At 41.4% G+C, this 20,130-nt stretch overlaps 2 protein-coding genes across 4 annotated transcripts; one reads left to right on the plus strand and one right to left on the minus strand.

Annotated features, from left to right (window-relative positions):
- The first annotated feature begins 1,074 nt into the window (after positions 1-1,074).
- LOC311146052 (tryptophan--tRNA ligase, cytoplasmic-like) lies at positions 1,075-13,510 on the plus strand. Of its 2 annotated transcripts, none has more exons than XM_084182508.1 (11): positions 1,075-1,360; positions 1,723-1,854; positions 7,506-7,719; positions 8,055-8,163; positions 8,443-8,562; positions 9,242-9,424; positions 10,092-10,192; positions 10,513-10,625; positions 11,549-11,722; positions 12,098-12,238; positions 12,916-13,510. In XM_084182508.1, the coding sequence occupies exons 2-11, from the start codon at positions 1,741-1,743 to the stop codon at positions 13,072-13,074; spliced, it is 1,428 nt and encodes a 475-aa protein (XP_084038634.1). In that variant the 5' UTR covers positions 1,075-1,360; positions 1,723-1,740; the 3' UTR covers positions 13,075-13,510. The 2 variants fall into 2 exon arrangements, with proteins under 2 accessions (XP_084038634.1, XP_084038635.1); XM_084182509.1 differs by lacking the exon at positions 1,075-1,360 and adding an exon at positions 1,363-1,465.
- On the minus strand, positions 13,497-17,196 carry LOC311146053 (solute carrier family 25 member 47-B-like). Of its 2 annotated transcripts, XM_084182510.1 has the most exons (6): positions 16,888-17,196; positions 16,632-16,675; positions 16,446-16,517; positions 16,174-16,362; positions 15,677-15,935; positions 13,497-14,956 (listed from the first exon to the last, which is right to left on the minus strand). In XM_084182510.1, exons 1-6 carry the CDS (start codon positions 16,922-16,924, stop codon positions 14,679-14,681), a joined length of 879 nt encoding a protein of 292 aa, XP_084038636.1. In that variant the 5' UTR covers positions 16,925-17,196; the 3' UTR covers positions 13,497-14,678. The 2 variants fall into 2 exon arrangements, with proteins under 2 accessions (XP_084038636.1, XP_084038637.1); XM_084182511.1 differs by lacking the exon at positions 16,446-16,517 and having other exon boundaries at positions 13,556-14,956; positions 16,888-17,013.
- Between the last annotated feature and the right edge of the window lie 2,934 nt (positions 17,197-20,130).

The raw sequence follows: 20,130 nt of genomic DNA on the forward strand, positions 1-20,130 counted from the left end.
CCCTTCTGTCCATTGCCCCATTCACCTTAGTTAGCTAGCTGGCTATTACACTGCATTCATAACCAAGTAGGAAGGTGGTATTTTCCACATGACTGGGGAAAAAACTGTTGAACAGCCCTCCAACAGGTGGGCAACTCGTCTATTATCCCCCTGCTCCGAGTTTCACCTGCATTGCTCTGACATCCTTGTCAACAAATAGACAAAGCATGGTGGCACAGTTGTTGTTTATGGTAAGAACTAAATACAAATTGTTGATACAAAATGGATTCTGTTCATCTTCCTCTTGATTTAGAAAGTGAAAGCAGATCTGGATATACTTGTTTTATGAGCAAAAACTGAGCAAAACAATCACAAGGCTTCTAATGACCTTTGACGGCATTTCCCAGTCCAAAACGTGAACGCACCCAACTCGTATTTACAACTTCACAACTGGTAATTACCACCTTCCCACTTGGTTATGAACGTAGCATTAGCGCACATGAACCCGCAAGCTGGCTATGCGCTGAAGACAGGCACAACAGCTGTATCACAGATACAGTAGAACAATGAGCTATGGGTTAGTTATAAAAATCTTTGGCTCTATGGTTAGCCACATTAGCTAGCTCGCTTTGCAACTCAATCAAGAAGCTGCATAGCAACATCTCTCTTCCTGTGCCTACAGCAGATATGCCACTACAACATATATGTCACAAGTACTATGACGGGCGAAATTATTGCTGTAGCTAACGTTACTTACAATTCAGTGGTTCAGGAGAAAGTACAGTAAATGTATGTAAATCATCAATTTTGTCCAGCTCCAAATGTGTGAAGTCCCCTGTAGCTCAGTTGGTAGAGCTTGCAACGCCAGGGTTGTGGGCTCGTTTCCCACGGGGGGCCAGTATGAAAATGTATGCACTCACTAACTGTAAGTCGCTCTGGATAAGAGCGTCTGCTAAATGACTAAAATGTAAATGTAAATGAAGCCTGTGCAGGAACCAATGAATGCACATCTTAGAAATAAAAGTTGTAATTATATCTCACGCTCTTTAAAGTAGCGCACAGCCCTTGACAACTTTTATTTTGAAATCAGTCAGTCGGAATCAAAACATTTTCGGCATCGTCGACGTTTTAAACATACTTGCATTGTTTTTTATGCATTTCTCTTTATGTCCTTCTCATTCGAAGTAACTGGATTTTCTCTAACTCTTTGACATGAAAATATTAGAACCTCTCTTATTACGGTAAATAAATTCATAGTGGAACTCTATAGATCAAGTACTTGTTTCTCAGGTGATACATTTGCCCTGAACACTTCCCCTCTTCAAGCAGGCTGATGCAAGTTGAATGAGTGGATTGTAAGCGGTGTCATAGAATCTGAACGGTGGGTGTGAATTTGTTTGATGTAACCATGTTTATTTGATAAACATGTCCTATCAACCGAAAGCCACTGTCATGGCGTGGTAGAGTAGATCAGAACAGAACAACGGTATGGCAAACATATGGGGTAACCACCAAGGCTAAGCTAACTTTAGCAGTGGAGAGAGAGGTTCTTGAATCACAACATATGCGCCTTGAACCTTCCTTTCTGTTCAGGTGGCTTCATGGACCATAACAAAACCAGATAGCTATTGCTGATCTTATGACAAGACATACTAGATAGCTTGTTAACTAATGCAATGGCATATATGCTACTTGGCGTAAGCTAATGCATATGAAATTGTCACATAATCTTGTATCTCCTAGGTCCTGACCAGGTTGAAGATGACAGACTGTCTGGGAGACGGGGCCGGGGATATGACCCCAATGGACCTATATGAGAAACTAACATTACAAGGAGAGACAGTCCGAACTCTGAAAACAGAAAAGGCTGCTAAAGTAAGCTTTTCGATGTATTTATTTATTTGAAATGTTGCAGGATAAAATCTCTTGAAATGCACCATCTCGTTTTCAAGTGTCCAAAAAAAACAATACTTAGTAACAAGAATAATATGGCAACTACTGTCTAATAATATTAACAATTAAATAATAATAATATGTCAACTACTGTCTAATAATATTAACAATTAAATAATAATAATAATATGGCAACTACTGTCTAATATTAACAATTAAATAATAATAATATGGCAACTACTGTCTAATAATAACAACGAAATACAAATAAAACTGCATAAAAAAGTTGTAAAGCTAATAATAGGCCTACAAATAATGTCGTAGCAAATTGTCTTTGTCCTCAGTCAAACACAAAGTATTTCAGAGTTTTTGTTGAATTAAGATAGACTTTATTACACAAGCAATAGAGCCGAGGTGGTCTGCAGAGCATATCACTTTCAGCTCTCAGTTTATATAGTCACTTTACATACATTTTTATCTTAACCCCTCCCTCTTGGGTTCCACCCCCACTGTCTCCAGTTTCCACCTCTTGACTGCTCTGCTCACTTCCTTAGTTTATGATAGTGGCGAAATCTGACTTCTATTCAGTTTGGAAACAATGGTGGTGTGACCAATCAAGCTTTGTCATGCACAAATAACAGCCCTGTCATGTAAAAATAATCATGTTCAGTTTTAACTTTGTTCAACCCTAGCTCACCCTGGCTTGACCTGGAGATGGATTGTGGACAACATGGCAGGCCCACAATCCATCTCTCAAACATACCCAAGCCTAACCCCTCTGTCCCAGCCCGTCACGCTATAATTTAATCAGGAAGACACTCAAGGAGAGACGAAGGGTTCAGCCTGGTTTCAGTCACTGATAAGATAAGACAACCGAAGACCGGTCAGATGACCAGAGAACAAACACATAATCCCAGTGAGAGAAACCAATTATGTTCTTGCCTATCAACAGTGATGTATCAAAATGTTTAACCCTGGCTCCGTGTTTGTCTATCACAAAGTACACTGACAAATCCTCATCATATGGTTAAAATCTAACAGAGACATTTCCTGGCTCTGTTTCACAATTCCCTGAGCTATTTCCTTGCTCTGTTTCAGGCCTCTTCTTGTTATGTTGTGCTTAACTATTTAACCATACATTGTTAGCTTGTCATGATGTAATTAACTATGCTTACTATGCTTAACTGGAATAAACCACATCAATCCCCCCTTTGGAACTTAATAGTCCCATATCAATACATCAAAATACTTCACATGTATATAGTGACTAATATATGAATACTGTGACATAAAAATCAACATGTTAATGATTTAAGGCACAATCCTTGCATTAAGATCATATTGTCAAACAGTAAGATTTAAACGTTTCTACTCTAAATAAATCATATACGTGTATCCTAACTCATTAAAACTAACGTAGCATTGTTTTAACCATAATATCTATTTAAGGCAGTTATCTTGCGATTGTATACGCAATACATTTACATTTTAGTCATTTAGCAGACGCTCTTATCCAGAGCGACTTACAGTTAGTGAGTGCATACATTTTCATGACATGTTGAGAATAGTGTCAACATCTTTAGCTCACATAGCTTCTCTACCCATATCACAAGTAGTATAACAATCACAAGAATCAATATCTAATACATTAATTGCAGTGTCAACATCTTTAGTTATTAACATATTAATAACTTACTCAAATCAATCAGTCACCTGACAACTCAATCATAATCAAATTAATTATCCCAAAAAAAATTTGAATTACAATTCTTAGTGATTCACGTTAGTCCTATCACTCAAAGTTAAAACCCTCAACTTGGCACCCATTGACACTGGCAGAATGTACATTTATATTAACATACAGTATAATTATCCATAATTCTAGTATAAGCTTCCTTATAAGGAGAATAACTACAGATCAGTATCTCAATGCATTCTTATCCTAAATTACTATACATTTAGCCGGGGTGTAGACCTCCTCAATCAACCTGATACCCCAAATAATGATTTTGGACAAGTCCAAATCAATTACGGGCACAGTCAAATCAATTACGGGCACAGTCAAATCAATTACGGGCACAGTCGACCAACCCCTTCCTTCCCCGCCACTCAATCTTCTGGAGTCTCTTCATTTTCTTTTTCAGATAGCTTTATAGTTCAAAATGGATGGCCCATGATAATGTCCCAATTTCAATGTCTCACCTGAGCCGCCACTACCTCTACCCCCATTATGTTTTGTCCATTTGCCAACCAGTATACCAGCATCATGAGAGATGTTATATTTGAACAGATCTCTCTTCATGCCCACTCCACATGGACTCCTGTCACACTCCTGAGATGAAAGGCATGAGAGAAAAGCCAGTTGATAGCTTCGATTGGATGCTGGTTCTGATTCAGGTATCTTGGTAGAAGTGGTGCTGGACAGGACCCTATTCAACGCCTTTGTTGCTCCTCTTCAGCCGGTTAGTTTTTAAAATTGAGGATCACACCGTTCTTGACCGAATTATCCCTGCTATGCATCAAGACACCATCTGCAGTAACCTTGAGAGAGTAAAGATCAGAACAGTTTAGTGGAGTTCATTTCTGATTCAGGAAATCCAGATAAGCATTTATTTGTTAAAAACAAATTATTATTTTTACCAATTATTCTTAAAACCAATTTCTAATATACTCCCCTCTATCACCCTTCGGATTTCACCTCAGTCATAGGATCAGGAAGTTAGAACTCTAACCCATTGGGAGAAATCCCAACAATCCAGCAGACCCAATCTGGTGAGATTTACATTGAAACACAACAGAATAAACCCAACAATACACTCCTTCATATATCACTGGATACACTCTTACATATCACTCAAGGTGTGTACATCTCAATCCAAAAACCTCAGAGGACTGGTAATTCCCCTACTTTGACACATGACTCATAATGAGAGTAATGTTTAAAAAACAACAACCCTGCTACTGGTTTAAAACAAATCGAATAAGAATCACTAGCCTTAATAACTCCATAAAGAAAAAACGTGTATCCATACGTCATAAAAAAATAGTCTTACAGTGAGGGAAAAAAGTATTTGATCCCCTGCTGATTTTGTACATTTGCCCACTGACAAAGAAATGATCAGTCTATAATTTTAATGGTAGGTTTATTTGAACAGTGAGAGACAGAATAATCTCTTTCTTGTCCCCTCTCTCTGACTCTCTTCCTCACTTTCTTGTCCCCTCTCTCTGACTCTCTTCCTCTCTTTCTTGTCCCCTCTCTCTGACTCTCTTCCTCTCTTTCTGCTACTTTGCTTCACGTTCTCTGTCCGCTCTCCATCGTTATTCACTTTCCTGATTCATCTCTACTCCTTGTATTCTTGGCCTTCCTGTTGCTAATCTTATGTTTGGTTCTGTGTCTATGTTAGGATGCAAGGTCAATTATTTCTGTTAGCTTTCTCAGCTAAAAGTTTTTCTATTCCTCAGTTAATGGTATCTCTCTCCATAATATATCTTCATACTCTGCTTCTTTCCAACAATGAGTTTTTATCCCTTGTGTTTTTAGTACTCTTTTTATTCTCTTTTACTGGCTTATATCTGGACGGCTAGTCCATATTCTAAATTCTCCTACCTTCTATGTTATTACTGTGTTTCCTGCGCCCACCACTGTTTTAATAATCGTGGTCTGACTGTTATCTTTTCTCCCGGTCTGCGCCCCCACCTTCAAATTTCATGTACCAATTTGGGTAATTCTATTAGTGCCTATTTGTTCCCTGATTACTGTCGCTCGTTTGGGAATAACCCACTGGAAGTCTCTCGATACTATAGACACTTCTAATTAAGCTTCTGTTATTGTTTCCCTGGATCTACATTTATATCTGTTCTCTCTTTCCTTCCATATATCTACCTCATACGTGTCCAATCCACCTTTATTCATTTGGAAATAGGTCTGACGAGTTTAATCAAATGGATTATGTTTTCCCTTGCGACACAATGAAATTCCTTTACCACACCACCTTAGCTCCGCAATGAGAGACAGTCATATAATGCTTAACCTTATCTGTATTGTTTCCCACCCCTCACGTACGTCTACGATTTGGGTGCGCAAGTTAGTATATAAATATTATTCCACTTATTACTTTATCAAATCTCTAGTAATCGATTACACGCACATAGAATTCACCATATCGTCATATATTCACATCAACCAATCAATTCGCGTTTTTTAATGATTATCCATTGCCACACATCTCCTTATCACAGTCTACTCCCAGCGGAACCATCCCCTTATCACAGTCTACTCCCAGCGGAACCATCCCCTTATCACAGTCTACTCCCAGCGGAACCATCCCCTTATCACAGTCTACTCCCAGCGGAACCATCCCCTTATCACAGTCTACTCCCAGCGGAACCATCCCCTTATCACAGCCTACTCCCAGCGGAACCATCCCCTTATCACAGTCTACTCCCAGCGGAACCATCCCCTTATCACAGCCTACTCCCAGCGGAACCATCCCCTTATCACAGTCTACTCCCAGCGGAACCATCCCCTTATCACAGTCTACTCCCAGCGGAACCATCCCCTTATCACAGTCTACTCCCAGCGGAACCATCCCCTTATCACAGTCTACTCCCAGCGGAACCATCCCCTTATCACAGCCTACTCCCAGCGGAACCATCCCCTTATCACAGTCTACTCCCAGCGGAACCATCCCCTTATCACAGCCTACTCCCAGCGGAACCATCCCCTTATCACAGTCTACTCCCAGCGGAACCAAAAACAACTTTTAGTTACACGGACCCACTTTCTAACATAACATCCCGCTCTCAATACCTCCCTGTGATATTCTCTGATGGGCAGTAATGTACGGAACCCCAAGATAACGTTATATCAAAAGCTTATTATCCAAATCTCAATCATTTTATTTTACATATTTCTATATGTTATTATCCAAACTATAAAACTCATTCCCATATTCACACAACTCTCATATCACATTCACACAATGCTATTTCCAAACACACTTAATCCATATTTGTATAACCTGCAGGAATATTTTTATTCTATGAAAGGGGGACCCAAATTTGGAATGTCAATTCTATCACATTATCATTTTACTATAACCAATTTTAAACCCAGTGAGAGAAACCAATTATGTTCTTGCTTATCAACAGAGATGTATCCATGTTTAACCCTGGCTCCGTGTTTGTTGATTAACCATGTCTATCCCATAATCCACTGACAAATCCCCATTTCCTGGCTCTGTTTCACAATTCCCTGAGCTATTTCCTTGCTCTGTTTCAGGCCTCTTCTTGTCATGTTGTGCTTAACTATTTAACCATACATTGTTAGCTTGTCATGATGTAATTAACTATGCTTACTATGCTTAACTGGAATAAACCACATCACTAACAAAACTACTGCTACAACTAATAAAACAAATATCTTCACATGGGGATGTTTCTATTGGTTAAAAACACAAACAGTGTGTTCTTATACTGTATCATGTCATAATAAGTTGCTAAGTGTTGTGCAATACAGTCATGATACAACATGGTCATATCGTCTTCATGTAGTGAATTATTCCATGACCATGGTAATGGGACACCATGATGTTATTGTAATACCTGTATCTTCTATTGGTTTTGGATCGCAGGCTGATATTGATGCTGCTCTACAGTTGCTGCTGAAGCTCAAAGTGGACTACAAGCAGGTAACAGGTCAGGACTACAAGGCTGGATGTCCACCCTCGGAATGCTCTGTTTCACAAGACAATGGGCCAGCAGCAGCTGCAGATGGGGAGGACATGGTCGACCCCTGGAACGTCTCCACCACCAGCGCCAAAGGAGTGGACTACGACAAGCTGATAGGTCAGAGGGGAAAGCATAATGTTAGATCTCTGGGTAGAATCCTAATTTGGGCACATGCACAGCGCACTCTTCACTCGACAATTGTGTGAATCATGCATTGATGGAAGAATTGTTAGAGTTATGTACGAATTCTCAAGTTAGGAGTTGGGCCTCTGTGAAAATGAATGAGCCTTTATGCGAGATATCTAAAATATCTCACACGTTGCTGTAAACTCGCTTCAAACATATGGACGTTATCTAATGTCAAACTCTTTTTTGATTTAGTCAGAGCATAATTCATGGTATGGGTAAATTGTGCACTGCCGTAAAACATCTTACTGTGTGTTTCTTTCCAGTGAGGTTTGGCAGTAGCAAGATTGACCAAGAGCTGGTGGACAGAATAGAGAGAGTCTCGGGACAGAAGGCACACCGGTTTTTACGCCGAGGAATCTTCTTCTCTCACAGGTCAGTGACGCTAGTCAACACAGTCACCAGATTGTTCACTCCTCTAGTATGACAGCTGTGCTTGTCATCACCGAGTTCGTCATTCCTATGAATTTATTTGAATGTACTCTAGAAGGCGGTCCATCTGTCTGTCCGTCTGCCTTTATGTCTATCTGTCTGTGATTGAGCATGAGCAATTGATCCCAGGTAGTAAACATCTAGTCTTAATCTGCTCTCATCTTGTCTTGAAGGCATTTTAGAATGTGTCATGTGCTTTAACTCTGCGTTTGTCTTTTCCAGAGATATGCACCAGGTTCTGGACGCGTATGAGAAGAACAAGTCTTTCTACCTCTACACGGGCAGAGGGCCCTCCTCAGAGGCCATGCACGTGGGCCACCTCATACCTTTCATCTTCACAAAGTGAGGCGCTGCTTTTATATACTGTTTATCTCTGTTAGTATTAGTAGCCAGGGTTGGGGTCAATTCCAATTCCCTTCCAGTCAATTCAGAAAGTAAACCACACTAATGTTTCCTGTGAAAAGCATAGAAGAGAATTGGACATTCAGTGTACTTCCTGAATTGACTGGAATTTAAATGGAATTGACCCCAACCCTGATTAGTATTAGTGAGATGGATAGACTTGACACTATTAAGAACCACCAAAAGTTCAAACATTTGAGTAGACTCCATCTATTCTCCCTACACTATGGTACATCCCAGACCTTGTCCCAGACCAGGAAACACTCTAGACCCTACCTACTGTATTACACACTGCCTATAATAACAGATACTGTATAACACACTGCCTATAATAACAGATACTGTATAACACACTGCCTATAATAACAGATACTGTATAACACACTGCCTATAATAACAGATACTGTATAACACACTGCCTATAATAACAGATACTGCATCATGTCAAAAACACCTAAGCCCCAGCGTTTCAAGTCAGGTTTGTAGAAGAAGGGTCTACGTTAGACTGACTTCGTGGCTTAAGGCCGGTCGTATGGAAGTGGATTCAGGTCAGAGGGTCGTATGGAAATGGATTCAGGTGAGATTTGAGAGTAAAGGGCTGCGCTCCACCTGTTCCCAGGTGGCTGCAGGACACGTTTGACATCCCACTGGTGATCCAGCTGACGGACGATGAGAAGTACCTGTGGAAGGACCTGTCCCTGGAGGACTGTCACCGCTACGCCGTGGAGAACGCCAAGGACATCATCGCCTGTGGCTTCGACGTCAACAAGACCTTCATCTTCTCTGACCTGGACTACATGGGGTACCTAACTAACCACGGACCCCTCTGTCTCACTACGTCTCTGGGCACTTATCCACGAAGCATCTCAGAGTAGGAGTGCGGATCTAGGATCAGGTCCCCCTCTGTCCATGTCATGTTACTCACTAGGATCTAAAAGTCAAAGCTGATCCTAGTTCAGCACTACTACTCTGAGACACTTTGTGGCTACGGGCCCTGGGCCTCATTTACCTAAGAGGTGCAGGGACTACTGTGTGTTTTAGTACTATTAAATATTAGTCGTTTCAGAATTGCCTCATCATGCTCTTTGAGCGTTTATACATCATGGGAATACTAAAGAATAGTTATTTTTCTAAAAAATGTCTCTTAATCACACGTCTGTTCACTGGTGGCGCTATAGTGCAGTCATTTAAAATAATATTTAGATAGTAGGCTACATTGCTCTCAACCTCTCTCTCTCAGGAGCCTTCTGTCATCATAATTCTTCACCATAATTATTTGCTGTGTGGGTTATTCTCAACAGCCTGAGATACTAAAAGCTGATGCTTGTCATTCAATAGAAGTAGCTCACAGTGACATACTTTACTTATTCAAAGTGCATCGTAGTCCTGCTAGTGGTATGAGGTTGGCATGTCAGCTATGTTGCCTATTTTGATGATTGTTCTTAACCCTGATTGTTTTGTCTCTACAGGGCGTCCCCAGACTTCTACAGGAATGTGGTGAAAATACAGAAGCATGTGACTTTCAACCAGGTCAAAGGCATCTTTGGATTTGGCGACAGTGACTGCATCGGTAAGAGAGATGACTTGTAGGAATTGAGTCAACACCTGTTGAGCAATTATACAAATGCTGGGCTTTCACTTTCATTATGAATGAACACTATTAATTCTTTCTGACTAGCATAGTGTTGCTACAATGTGATCAGGGTCATTTTCACTAGAAACCAAACGGGGAAAAAAACTCAAACAAGGAGGGACTAACTGTCCAATAAGAAATGCTCATTTCCATTTTCTGTTGTAAAACGTTGTTTTACTACGGTGTGCACTAATGAATATGGCACAGTTGAATGCTTTTGAACAGCTAAGTATTCCTCCCTCTCTCACCCACCCCAGGAAAGATCGCCTTCCCTGCCATCCAGGCCGCGCCGTCGTTCAGTAACTCTTTCCCTCAGATCTTCAAGGGCAGAAAAGACATCCAGTGTCTCATTCCCTGTGCCATAGACCAGGTCAGTCAAGCCTCACACCACAACCAGGACACGGTCTGCTAACCTTTAACAACCAGGACACACTGTCTATTAACCTTAAACAACCAGGACACACGGTCTGCTAACCTTGAACAACCAGGACACTGTCTGTTAACCTTGAACAACCAGGACACTGTCTGCTAACTTTTAACAACCAGGACACTGTCTGCTAACCTTTAACAACCAGGACACTGTCTGCTAACCTTGAACAACCAGGACACACTGTCTATTAACCTTTAACAAGCAGGACACACTGTCTGTTAACCTTGAACAACCAGGACACACTGTCTATTAACCTTAAACAACCAGGACACACAGTCTGCTAACCTTGAACAACCAGGACACTGTCTGTTAACCTTGAACAAGCAGGACACTGTCTGCTAACCTTTAACAACCAGGACACTGTCTGCTAACCTTTAACAACCAGGACACTGTCTGCTAACTTTTAACAACCAGGACACTGTCTGCTAACCTTTAACAACCAGGACACTGTCTGCTAACCTTTAACAACCAGGACACCGTCTGTTAACCGTTAACAACCAGGACACTGTCTATTAACCTTTAACAGAGAAAGATTTCTGAAAGATAAATATTTACCAGTTCATTTTAGAAATTGGATGCTTTGACTGATCATCTACAAGGCCCTGACTAGTGGTAACTGATTAACCTCAGCTTCTCTTTCTACACACGATGCTTGTGACTGTATATTTAGCCAGAATAAAATCCTGCAAGGTTAAAAACAGAAGGATCTGAGTAGTAGGGTCTGACAGCATGTCACTGAGATGGTAAAGAACTGTTAAATTCAGTCTGATATGTTTAAGTTTACAGGGACTCAAGTAATGTAGCGTTACATCTAGAGCACTATAACGGTTTTGAAGACTTATATCCCTCCTCTACCCCTTAAGGACCCTTACTTCCGGATGACCCGGGATGTGGCCCCCAGGATCGGCTACCCCAAGCCTGCCCTGTTGCACTCTACCTTCTTCCCCGCGCTGCAGGGGGCCCAGACCAAGATGTCCGCCAGCGATGCCAACTCCTCCATCTTCCTCACAGACACGCCCAAGCAGATCAAAAATAAGGTGACACTGAAGCTTTCTAATACCCTTTTTACACTGTGTTGCCCACTCAAACTATACTGGCTCAGATATTTTATTTTTACCTTCCAGCACGATTCTAGCAATAGTGAATGCTTAACCAGACTGGCACAGTACAGTACAGTCCAGTTTACCCAGTTTAGTATTGTGAAAGAAGTCACTTGACAACGTAAAACAGGGCTTTATAGCTAGATACAGTACATTTACTTTATTAGTTCCACATGGCAGTCAAATATAGTCACCTGAAATGGAAATGACATTACATTTGATCGATTGATATCAGAATGTTTTACACGAAAGGAGAGGGGGGAAAAAAACTGTAATTCATGTTGAGTTGTCATTGTGGCTGTCATCACTTAGGTGAACAAGCACGCCTTCTCCGGGGGAAAGGACACGGTAGAGGAGCACCGGAAATATGGCGGCAACCCCGATGTGGACGTGTCCTTTATGTACATGACCTTCTTCCTGGAGGACGATGAGCAGCTGGAGAAAATCCGACAGGTGGGGGAGCGTGCTGCCGGACAGCTGTCAGAGAACCCAATGCGCCTGGACGTCAACAGTAGACAGACATGGCTCAACATATTTACAGTATTGCTGTCAAGGTTTAGGGGCTGGTGTTATTTTAACCGACAGCCACACTGTCCTACATTCAATATATATATAATTTATTTTACCTAGCTACATAGCCCTACATTTGAATTGGTGTTTTTTTAACCCACACAACCATGCTATCAATGACTACCCCCACAGGTGAAAAATAACCTGATCTTTATAGGAAATAAGCAAAGTTTTCTATTTGGTATGAAAACTATTGGACAGAGCGGGACATTTGACTATCCCAGACAAGATTCACATCTGTTTACGCAAATCTCTCCAAATTAACACTGTGATGCTTTGTGTGTGTCAACGTCTTATCCGAATGATTAACGGTCTAGATTTCCTGGAAACAAAGCTAGAGTTCTTACCTGGTCGCTCTCCCATTATGTGCTGTAGCCATCTATTCTATTGATGTCATGCCATGTTTGGCCTGGCAAAGAACGAGCCGAGAGGAGCGGCCAAAGCACAAACAGGCTGGACCACCAGGCTAATGATTTCCTGGAAACAAAGGATGTTCTTTGCTGTATTTTGTCCTAAGTAATAATCTCACTCATTGGTGTACTGTATCTCTCTCTCTCCAGGACTACGCCAGTGGAGCGCTGCTAACCGGTGAGCTGAAGAAGAGTCTGATAGAGACCCTGCAGCCAATGATCACATCCCATCAGGAGAGACGCAAGCAGGTCACAGACGAGACCGTCAAGCAGTTCATGACCCCGAGACCTCTAGATTTCAATTTCTAGCCTGTGCGCAGCCAGTTTTAATCATGTGCTAAGTCCCGACCCAATGTTGGAGGTCGTCCATGTCAAAACTCAGCAGGGCAGCGTTCAGCAGAGCACAACGTTGTGGAACGTTCAGATATAAATGTTTTGTAAAATAGATATGCCTCTGACATGTAGAATAAAGGAATCTTGTCTAATCTATTCATTACATTTCTATCTGCAATGTTCCACAACCTCCTACTGAATGTGGCCCAGGTCTTGTCACATGCGGCATACCAGAAACATGAACTTAAATGTGTCAAAACTACATATCCCCATGCTGAACAGTTCATGTCTAATGATTAACCAACTCTGATATGGCTTCACATCAAACTTACTAAGCATGGACAAAGGAAGTCTTATTTTGGTTTGTGCTAACAGCAATACCATTGGATGAATAAAATGTCTGTCTTGTGAATTTTTATTCAGTCATTAAATAATTTATTACATTTTTTTTTTTTTTACACTGCAGAAATGTTTGTGTGTGTTAAAACTCCCTTATACATTTCACTCACACCAAAATCAGATGCATTCCTCACAAGTACAGTATCATCAGTACATGTGGTATACAGAAAATGACTCGCAGTATTTTGAGAACTGGGAGTTTAGACAGTACTATTGAAAATACTGTCCAAGTCAAGAACATATCAGAATTGATACTGCTTGGATCCAGTAACAAAGCAAAGTTCTTCAATTACATTTTCAAAGCGACGTTGATAAAGTCCTAGCCTCGGCTCCCAGGCTTCGCTCACTTTCATAACGAAGGTGAGGTGAAAGCCTGTGGCAGAAGTTAATCAATTCCTAAATACTGATGATTCCCCCCTCATCCCCACCCCCCAGTATACTGCAGTTTGCTGGCTGGTGGCCCTATTTCAAAGACACTTGTTTCCGAGCTGCGACAGGAGTGATATGAACAGTGGGATAATTCTTAGGGCAGGATCAACAAGATCGCTAGGTAACTTTCCTTAATAACCGTCAGCTTCAGTTCTAGCCATTAAAATCAAGTGATCCTGCGGTGTAAAATCCAACCCTGTTATGTTAAGGTCAGTGAGGGAATGTTATGTAAACAGTAGGTAAGTCTCCCTTCAAATAAATAAAAAATAAATGTGCAAATGAAGTAAGTTACTGTACTGCTATTCCTGAAAAGGGGTGATAACTATTAGGCCCTATTGCTAAACGATCTGAGAACTACCATAAAACTGTTTTAGCTCAGTATTCATTTTTCAATTCGCATTTTCACTTGAAATACTATGCAGGAATATATAAAATCTTACTGAGGAATTGTAGTTTGCCTTATAGTGCAGTATGGCACTATAGAAAAATCACATAGCAGCAACTGAGGCAAAGGTGAACGGTGATACAACATGAACACAATGGATTGTGCGTTATTCTAGTCATGGAAAACTGCATTGAGAAACATCAAAATAGAATCCCATCACCCAAGTCTTCAAAGCCAAGGTTGTATTCATTAGTGCACGTCGTGTCAAAAATGTTTTGCAACGGAACATTCAAATTTGTTCTCGGACCAGTAGTTCCTCCCTATTTCAGTCCATGGGGTGTCTAATGAACGACCCAAGCCTTTAAATTCAAGTTTTCGGTCGGAGGAGGCGCACAACCACCTCGTACATGGCGAACACGGACATGTTGACTGGAAAGGCCCGTATGCAATTGAGGCCCAGGCCTTTGAAGAGAACACCCGGCCCCTCAGTGCGTATGCTCTGCGCGATGCAGTGGAAGAAACCCTTGTATCTCCTCTTGCCCATACCGTCCACCTGCAAACGGGATTTGATCACGTCCATAGGTGTCCCTATGCACCAGCCACACATCCCTGACAGTCCACCAGCAAGCAGAACCACCTTCCACTCTGGGGGGGGGGGGAAAGACACCAAATAATCAACACTAAATTATCAAGAATCATGATGACCAATTGTAAAAGCAACCATTTACACTTAAAGATGACATGAGCGGAGTTACAGAAGCATATGCTTTGGAAGATTCTTCCAGAGTGATGCTGTGTGTTTACCTGGCTGGGTGTTCCCAGGTGCTATGTGTTTACCTGGCTGGGTCTTCCCAGGTGCTATGTGTTTACCTGGCTGGGTGTTCCCAGGTGCTATGTGTTTACCTGGCTGGGTCTTCCCAGGTGCTATGTGTTTACCTGGCTGGGTCTTCCCAGGTGCTATGTGTTTACCTGGCTGGGTCTTCCCAGGTGCTATGTGTTTACCTGGCTGGGTCTTCCCAGGTGCTATGTGTTTACCTGGCTGGGTGTTCCCAGGTGCTATGTGTTTACCTGGCTGGGTCTTCCCAGGTGCTATGTGTTTACCTGGCTGGGTCTTCCCAGGTGCTATGTGTTTACCTGGCTGGGTGTTCCCAGGTGCTATGTGTTTACCTGGCTGGGTGTTCCCAGGTGCTATGTGTTTACCTGGCTGGGTCTTCCCAGGTGCTATGTGTTTACCTGGCTGGGTGTTCCCAGGTGCTATGTGTTTACCTGGCTGGGTCTTCCCAGGTGCTATGTGTTTACCTGGCTGGGTCTTCCCAGGTGCTATGTGTTTACCTGGCTGGGTCTTCCCAGGTGCTATGTGTTTACCTGGCTGGGTCTTCCCAGGTGGGGACAGCTGCTCACAGATAACGTGGTAAATAGTGAAGTAGGTGGCAAAAGAGGGGCCGTCTCGCAGGGCGAGGGCACCAGCTCCCTTGTACAGTCCGAGGAAGCCCTCTTCACGAGCGATGGTCAGCAGACAGTGCATTGGGCCACGATACTTGGGTTGCTGAGCGTCCAAGCCTTGGTGTACCATCTGGCACTGCATCCGTACTTTTACTATGTCAGCTGGTGCCATCACAGATACCTTAAAGAGGACAAGGGAAAGACTACTCAAAGGTGTTGTGGTATGATGTCATCAAGGTCGTGTTTCGGCCCATTAGCTTCCTAGTGAATATGATCCAGTTTTGCTTAGAGGAAAATTCTTTTTTTTTTAGTTCCCCTAATACAATTCACTGAAACTGACCAATATTGGCCATGCCAAGTACCATGTCATGTAATGTTGCAACAAGTGTAGACTAATATACTAGTTATAAGTAGACTACCTGTGCAACACCTCCTGACAACCCGGACAAGAAGAAGTCCACTTTGGCTGGCAGAAAATCCAAACCTGTGGAGGTGGATCGTAGTTGTTGTAAACACTGCAGGACATTCCTGTAGACGCCAAACACTACAGAGGAGCTGATGGAGACAGTGGTGACTGGCATGGACATGCCCCTGTAGAATCCATTCACCTGTGGAGAGAGAAAGCTTTCAGCCCCACGTCCAAACTACAGCGCTTCATATGGGGGTTTCAACACCTCACTGAGGCACTCACCCCCTCTGTCTTCCATGTAGTATGAATGCATTGCCAAACTCCCGTGAATCTCCTTTGCGTCTGTATTCTCACCTGCAAAAGGTAATCGAGTCAAAAGTTATTGAATTTGATAACTGCACATTATTAAACATTAGTCAAATGCGCACAGACAACTTATGAAGCTCGCTGACATAACAAGATACATACCTTCACTGTGTCCAAAGGATACCCCACAGCCACTCCAAAGGCTCCTGTAGGAACAAGTAATATTCATCACATCGTAAATTATGTAACTAACTCAGTGAAAATGTTTCAACCTATTTCACATTGTAAGCTAGCCTATAGCTTCGCTTGCCTGTGTAGTTACATGTTGCCAAATTTCTCAGCAATATAACTAGGATAAGTTAAATGATTTAGATAACAACCAGACAAAAACACATTACAGTAACGTTATTTAGCTCACCTCCAACGGAACCAGCAACGAAATCTGCCAAATGCATATTTTTCTCCTTGGGGGGTCAACTCAATTCATTTAGATGGCTGCCTGCGAGCCAGTTAAGTAAGCTATGATGTTTTTCTAGATAACACGAGTCATGACCTTCAATTTTTTAATAATGATATATTATTCTCCTCGTCGATTCACTGTCAGGTGAATTACGTATACGTCGCATCAGAAAATGTTTACTAAAGCTTTTTACATAGAGATCTAAAGTGACCATGGACGACCTACACAACTATGCTAGCTAGCTACTGTCAAACATCAAAATGCTACACCGGCATTGTGTCACATTGATTTTTAACTCGTGGTGCAACAAACAGCCTGAGCCAAGTTCTGGGTTTGAGTTAACATCACTGAGCTGTAATAGGCCTATTGAATTAATTGGAAAATATAAATGTAGTATATTATTTAAACATAAATAGTAAATAATTAAAAACAACAACAATTAAATAATAGAAAGGAAAACAATCACATTCCTCAGCAAGGAGGTTCTCAATCAACAGTTTGAACTGCCCAAGAGGCATCAGAACACCATTTTTAGGGAACTCTGTAGTTTATTCCATACATGGGGTGCAAAGAAACTAAAAGCAGATTTACCTAGCTGAGGAAACCGAAGGGGTTTCCAGAGTTAGCCATCCCTAGGGCAGGGTATTGTAACTCGCACGTCTAAAGGTTATAAATGATGTTAGCAGGGGTGAAACTTAGGTGCAACTCCATACTATACTGAACAAAAATAAAAACGCAACATGTAAAGTGTTGGTCCCATGTTTCATGAGATGAAATAAGAAAATGTTCTATATACACAAAAAGCTTATTTCTCTCAAATTTGGTGTACAAATTTGTTTACATCCCTGTTAGTGAGCATTTCTCCTTTGCCAAGATAATCCATCCACCTGACAGGTGTGGTATATAAAGAAGCTGATTAAACAGCATGATCATTACACAGGTGCACCTTATGCTGGGGACAATAAAAGGCCACTATAAAATGTGCAGTTTTGTCATACAAGACAATGCCACAGATGTGGTGGTCCTCTGTAGCTCAGCTGGTAGAGCACGGCGCTTGTAACGCCAAGGTAGTGGGTTCGATCCCCGGGACCACCCATACACAAAAAAAAAAAAATGTATGCACGCATGACTGTAAGTCGCTTTGGATAAAAGCGTCTGCTAAATGGCATATTATTATTATATTATTATGTCTCAAGTAAAATGTAAAATGTAAATGTAAGTTTTGAGGGAGCGAGCAATTGGCATGCTGACAGCAGGAATGTCCACCAGAGCTGTTGCCAGATAATTGAATGTTCATTTCTCTACGCTAAGCCACCTCCAACATCATTTTAGAGAATTTGGCAATACTTTTTATTTGATTTATTTGATTCATTAGGATCCCCATTAGCCGACGGCAATGGCGACAGCTAGTCTTAATATTATTATTATTTATTTTTAAATTTTTTAGGGGGTAGATTAGCTTTAATATTGCAGATAAATTGTAGCTTCCATCAATGTAATTGTCTCCATCATTTCCAATCCCCATATATATATATATATATATACATACATACACTAACAGTCAAAAGTTTGGACACACCTACTCATTCAAGGGTTTTTCTTTATTTTTACTATTTCCTACATTGTAGAATAATAGTGAAGACATAAAAATTATGAAATAACACATATGGAATCATGTAGTAACCAAAAAAGTGTTAAACAAATCAAAATGTATTTTATATCTGAGAGTCTTCAAATAGCCACCCTTTGCCTTGATGACAGCTTGGCACACGCTTATATATATATACAGTGCCTTCGGAAAGTATTCAGACCTCTTGTCTTTTTCCACATTTTGTTACGTTACAGCCTTATTCCTCAGCAATCTACACACACTACCCCATAATGACAAAGTGAAAACAGGTTTTTAGAAATGTTTGACAAATTTATTTAAAATATATATATATTTACATAAGTATTCAGACCCTTTGCTATGACACTCGAAATTGAGCTCAGGTTCATACTGTTTTCATTGATCATCCTTGAGATGTTTCTACAACTTGATTGGAGTCCACCTGTGGTAAATTCAATTGATTGGACATGATTTGGAAAGGCACACACTTGTCTATATAAGGTCCCACAGTTGACAGCGCATGTCAGAGCAAAAATCAAGCCATGAGGTCGAGGAAATTGTCTGTAGAGCGCCCAGACAGGATTGTGTTGAGGCACAGATCTGGGGAAGGGTATCAAAAACTTTCTGCAGCATTGAAGGTACCCATAAACACAGTGGCCTCCATCATTCTTAGATGGAAGAAGTTTGGAACTACCAAGACTCTTCCTAAAGCTGGCCGCCCGGCCAAACTGAGCAATCGGGGGAGAAGGGCCTTGGTCAGGGAGGTAACCAAGAACCTGATAACCACTCAGACAGAGCTCCAGAGTTTCTCTGTGGAGATGGGAGAACATTCCAGAAGGACAACATTAATGTTTCTTATAAAAACAAGAAGTGACTCAGTGAGTCTTTCCTCAACTCTTAGCCAAGAGAGACTGGCATGCACAGTATTAATATTAGCCCTCTGATTACAATGAAGAGCAAGATGTGCCGCTCTGTTCTGGGCCAGTTGCAGCTTAACTAGGTCTTTCTTTGCAGCACTTGACCATATGACTGGACAATAATCAAGATAAGACTAAACTAGAGTCTGCAGGACTTGCTTTGTGGAGTGTGGTGTCAAAAGAGCAGAGCATCTCTTTGTTACGAACAGACCTCTCCCCATCTTCACAACAATTTAATCTATGTTTTGACCATGACCGTTTACAATCTAAGGTAACATCAAGTAATTTAGTCTCCTCAACTTGTTCAACAGCCACACCATTCATTACCAGATTCAGCTGAGGTCTAGAACTTAGGGAATAATTTGTTCCAAATACAATGCTCTTAGTTTTAGAGACTGCAACTCTTTGTTAAGGGTTTCAGTGACTTCATTAGCTGTGGTTGCTGATGTATATGGTTGAATCATCAGCATACATGGACACATATGCTTTGTTTAATGCCAGTGGCTGGTCATTGGTAAAAATGGAAAAGATTAGAGGGCCTAGAGAGCTGCCCTGCGGTACACCACACTTTACATGTTTGACATTAGAGAAGCTTCCATTCAAGAAAACCCTCTGAGTTCTATTAGATAGATAGCTCTGAATCCACGATAATCCAGAGGTTGAAAAGCCATAACA

This window comes from Coregonus lavaretus, assembly GCF_964263955.1.
Source record: "Coregonus lavaretus genome assembly, chromosome: 18".
In the NCBI taxonomy this organism is placed as follows: Eukaryota; Metazoa; Chordata; class Actinopteri; order Salmoniformes; family Salmonidae; genus Coregonus; species Coregonus lavaretus.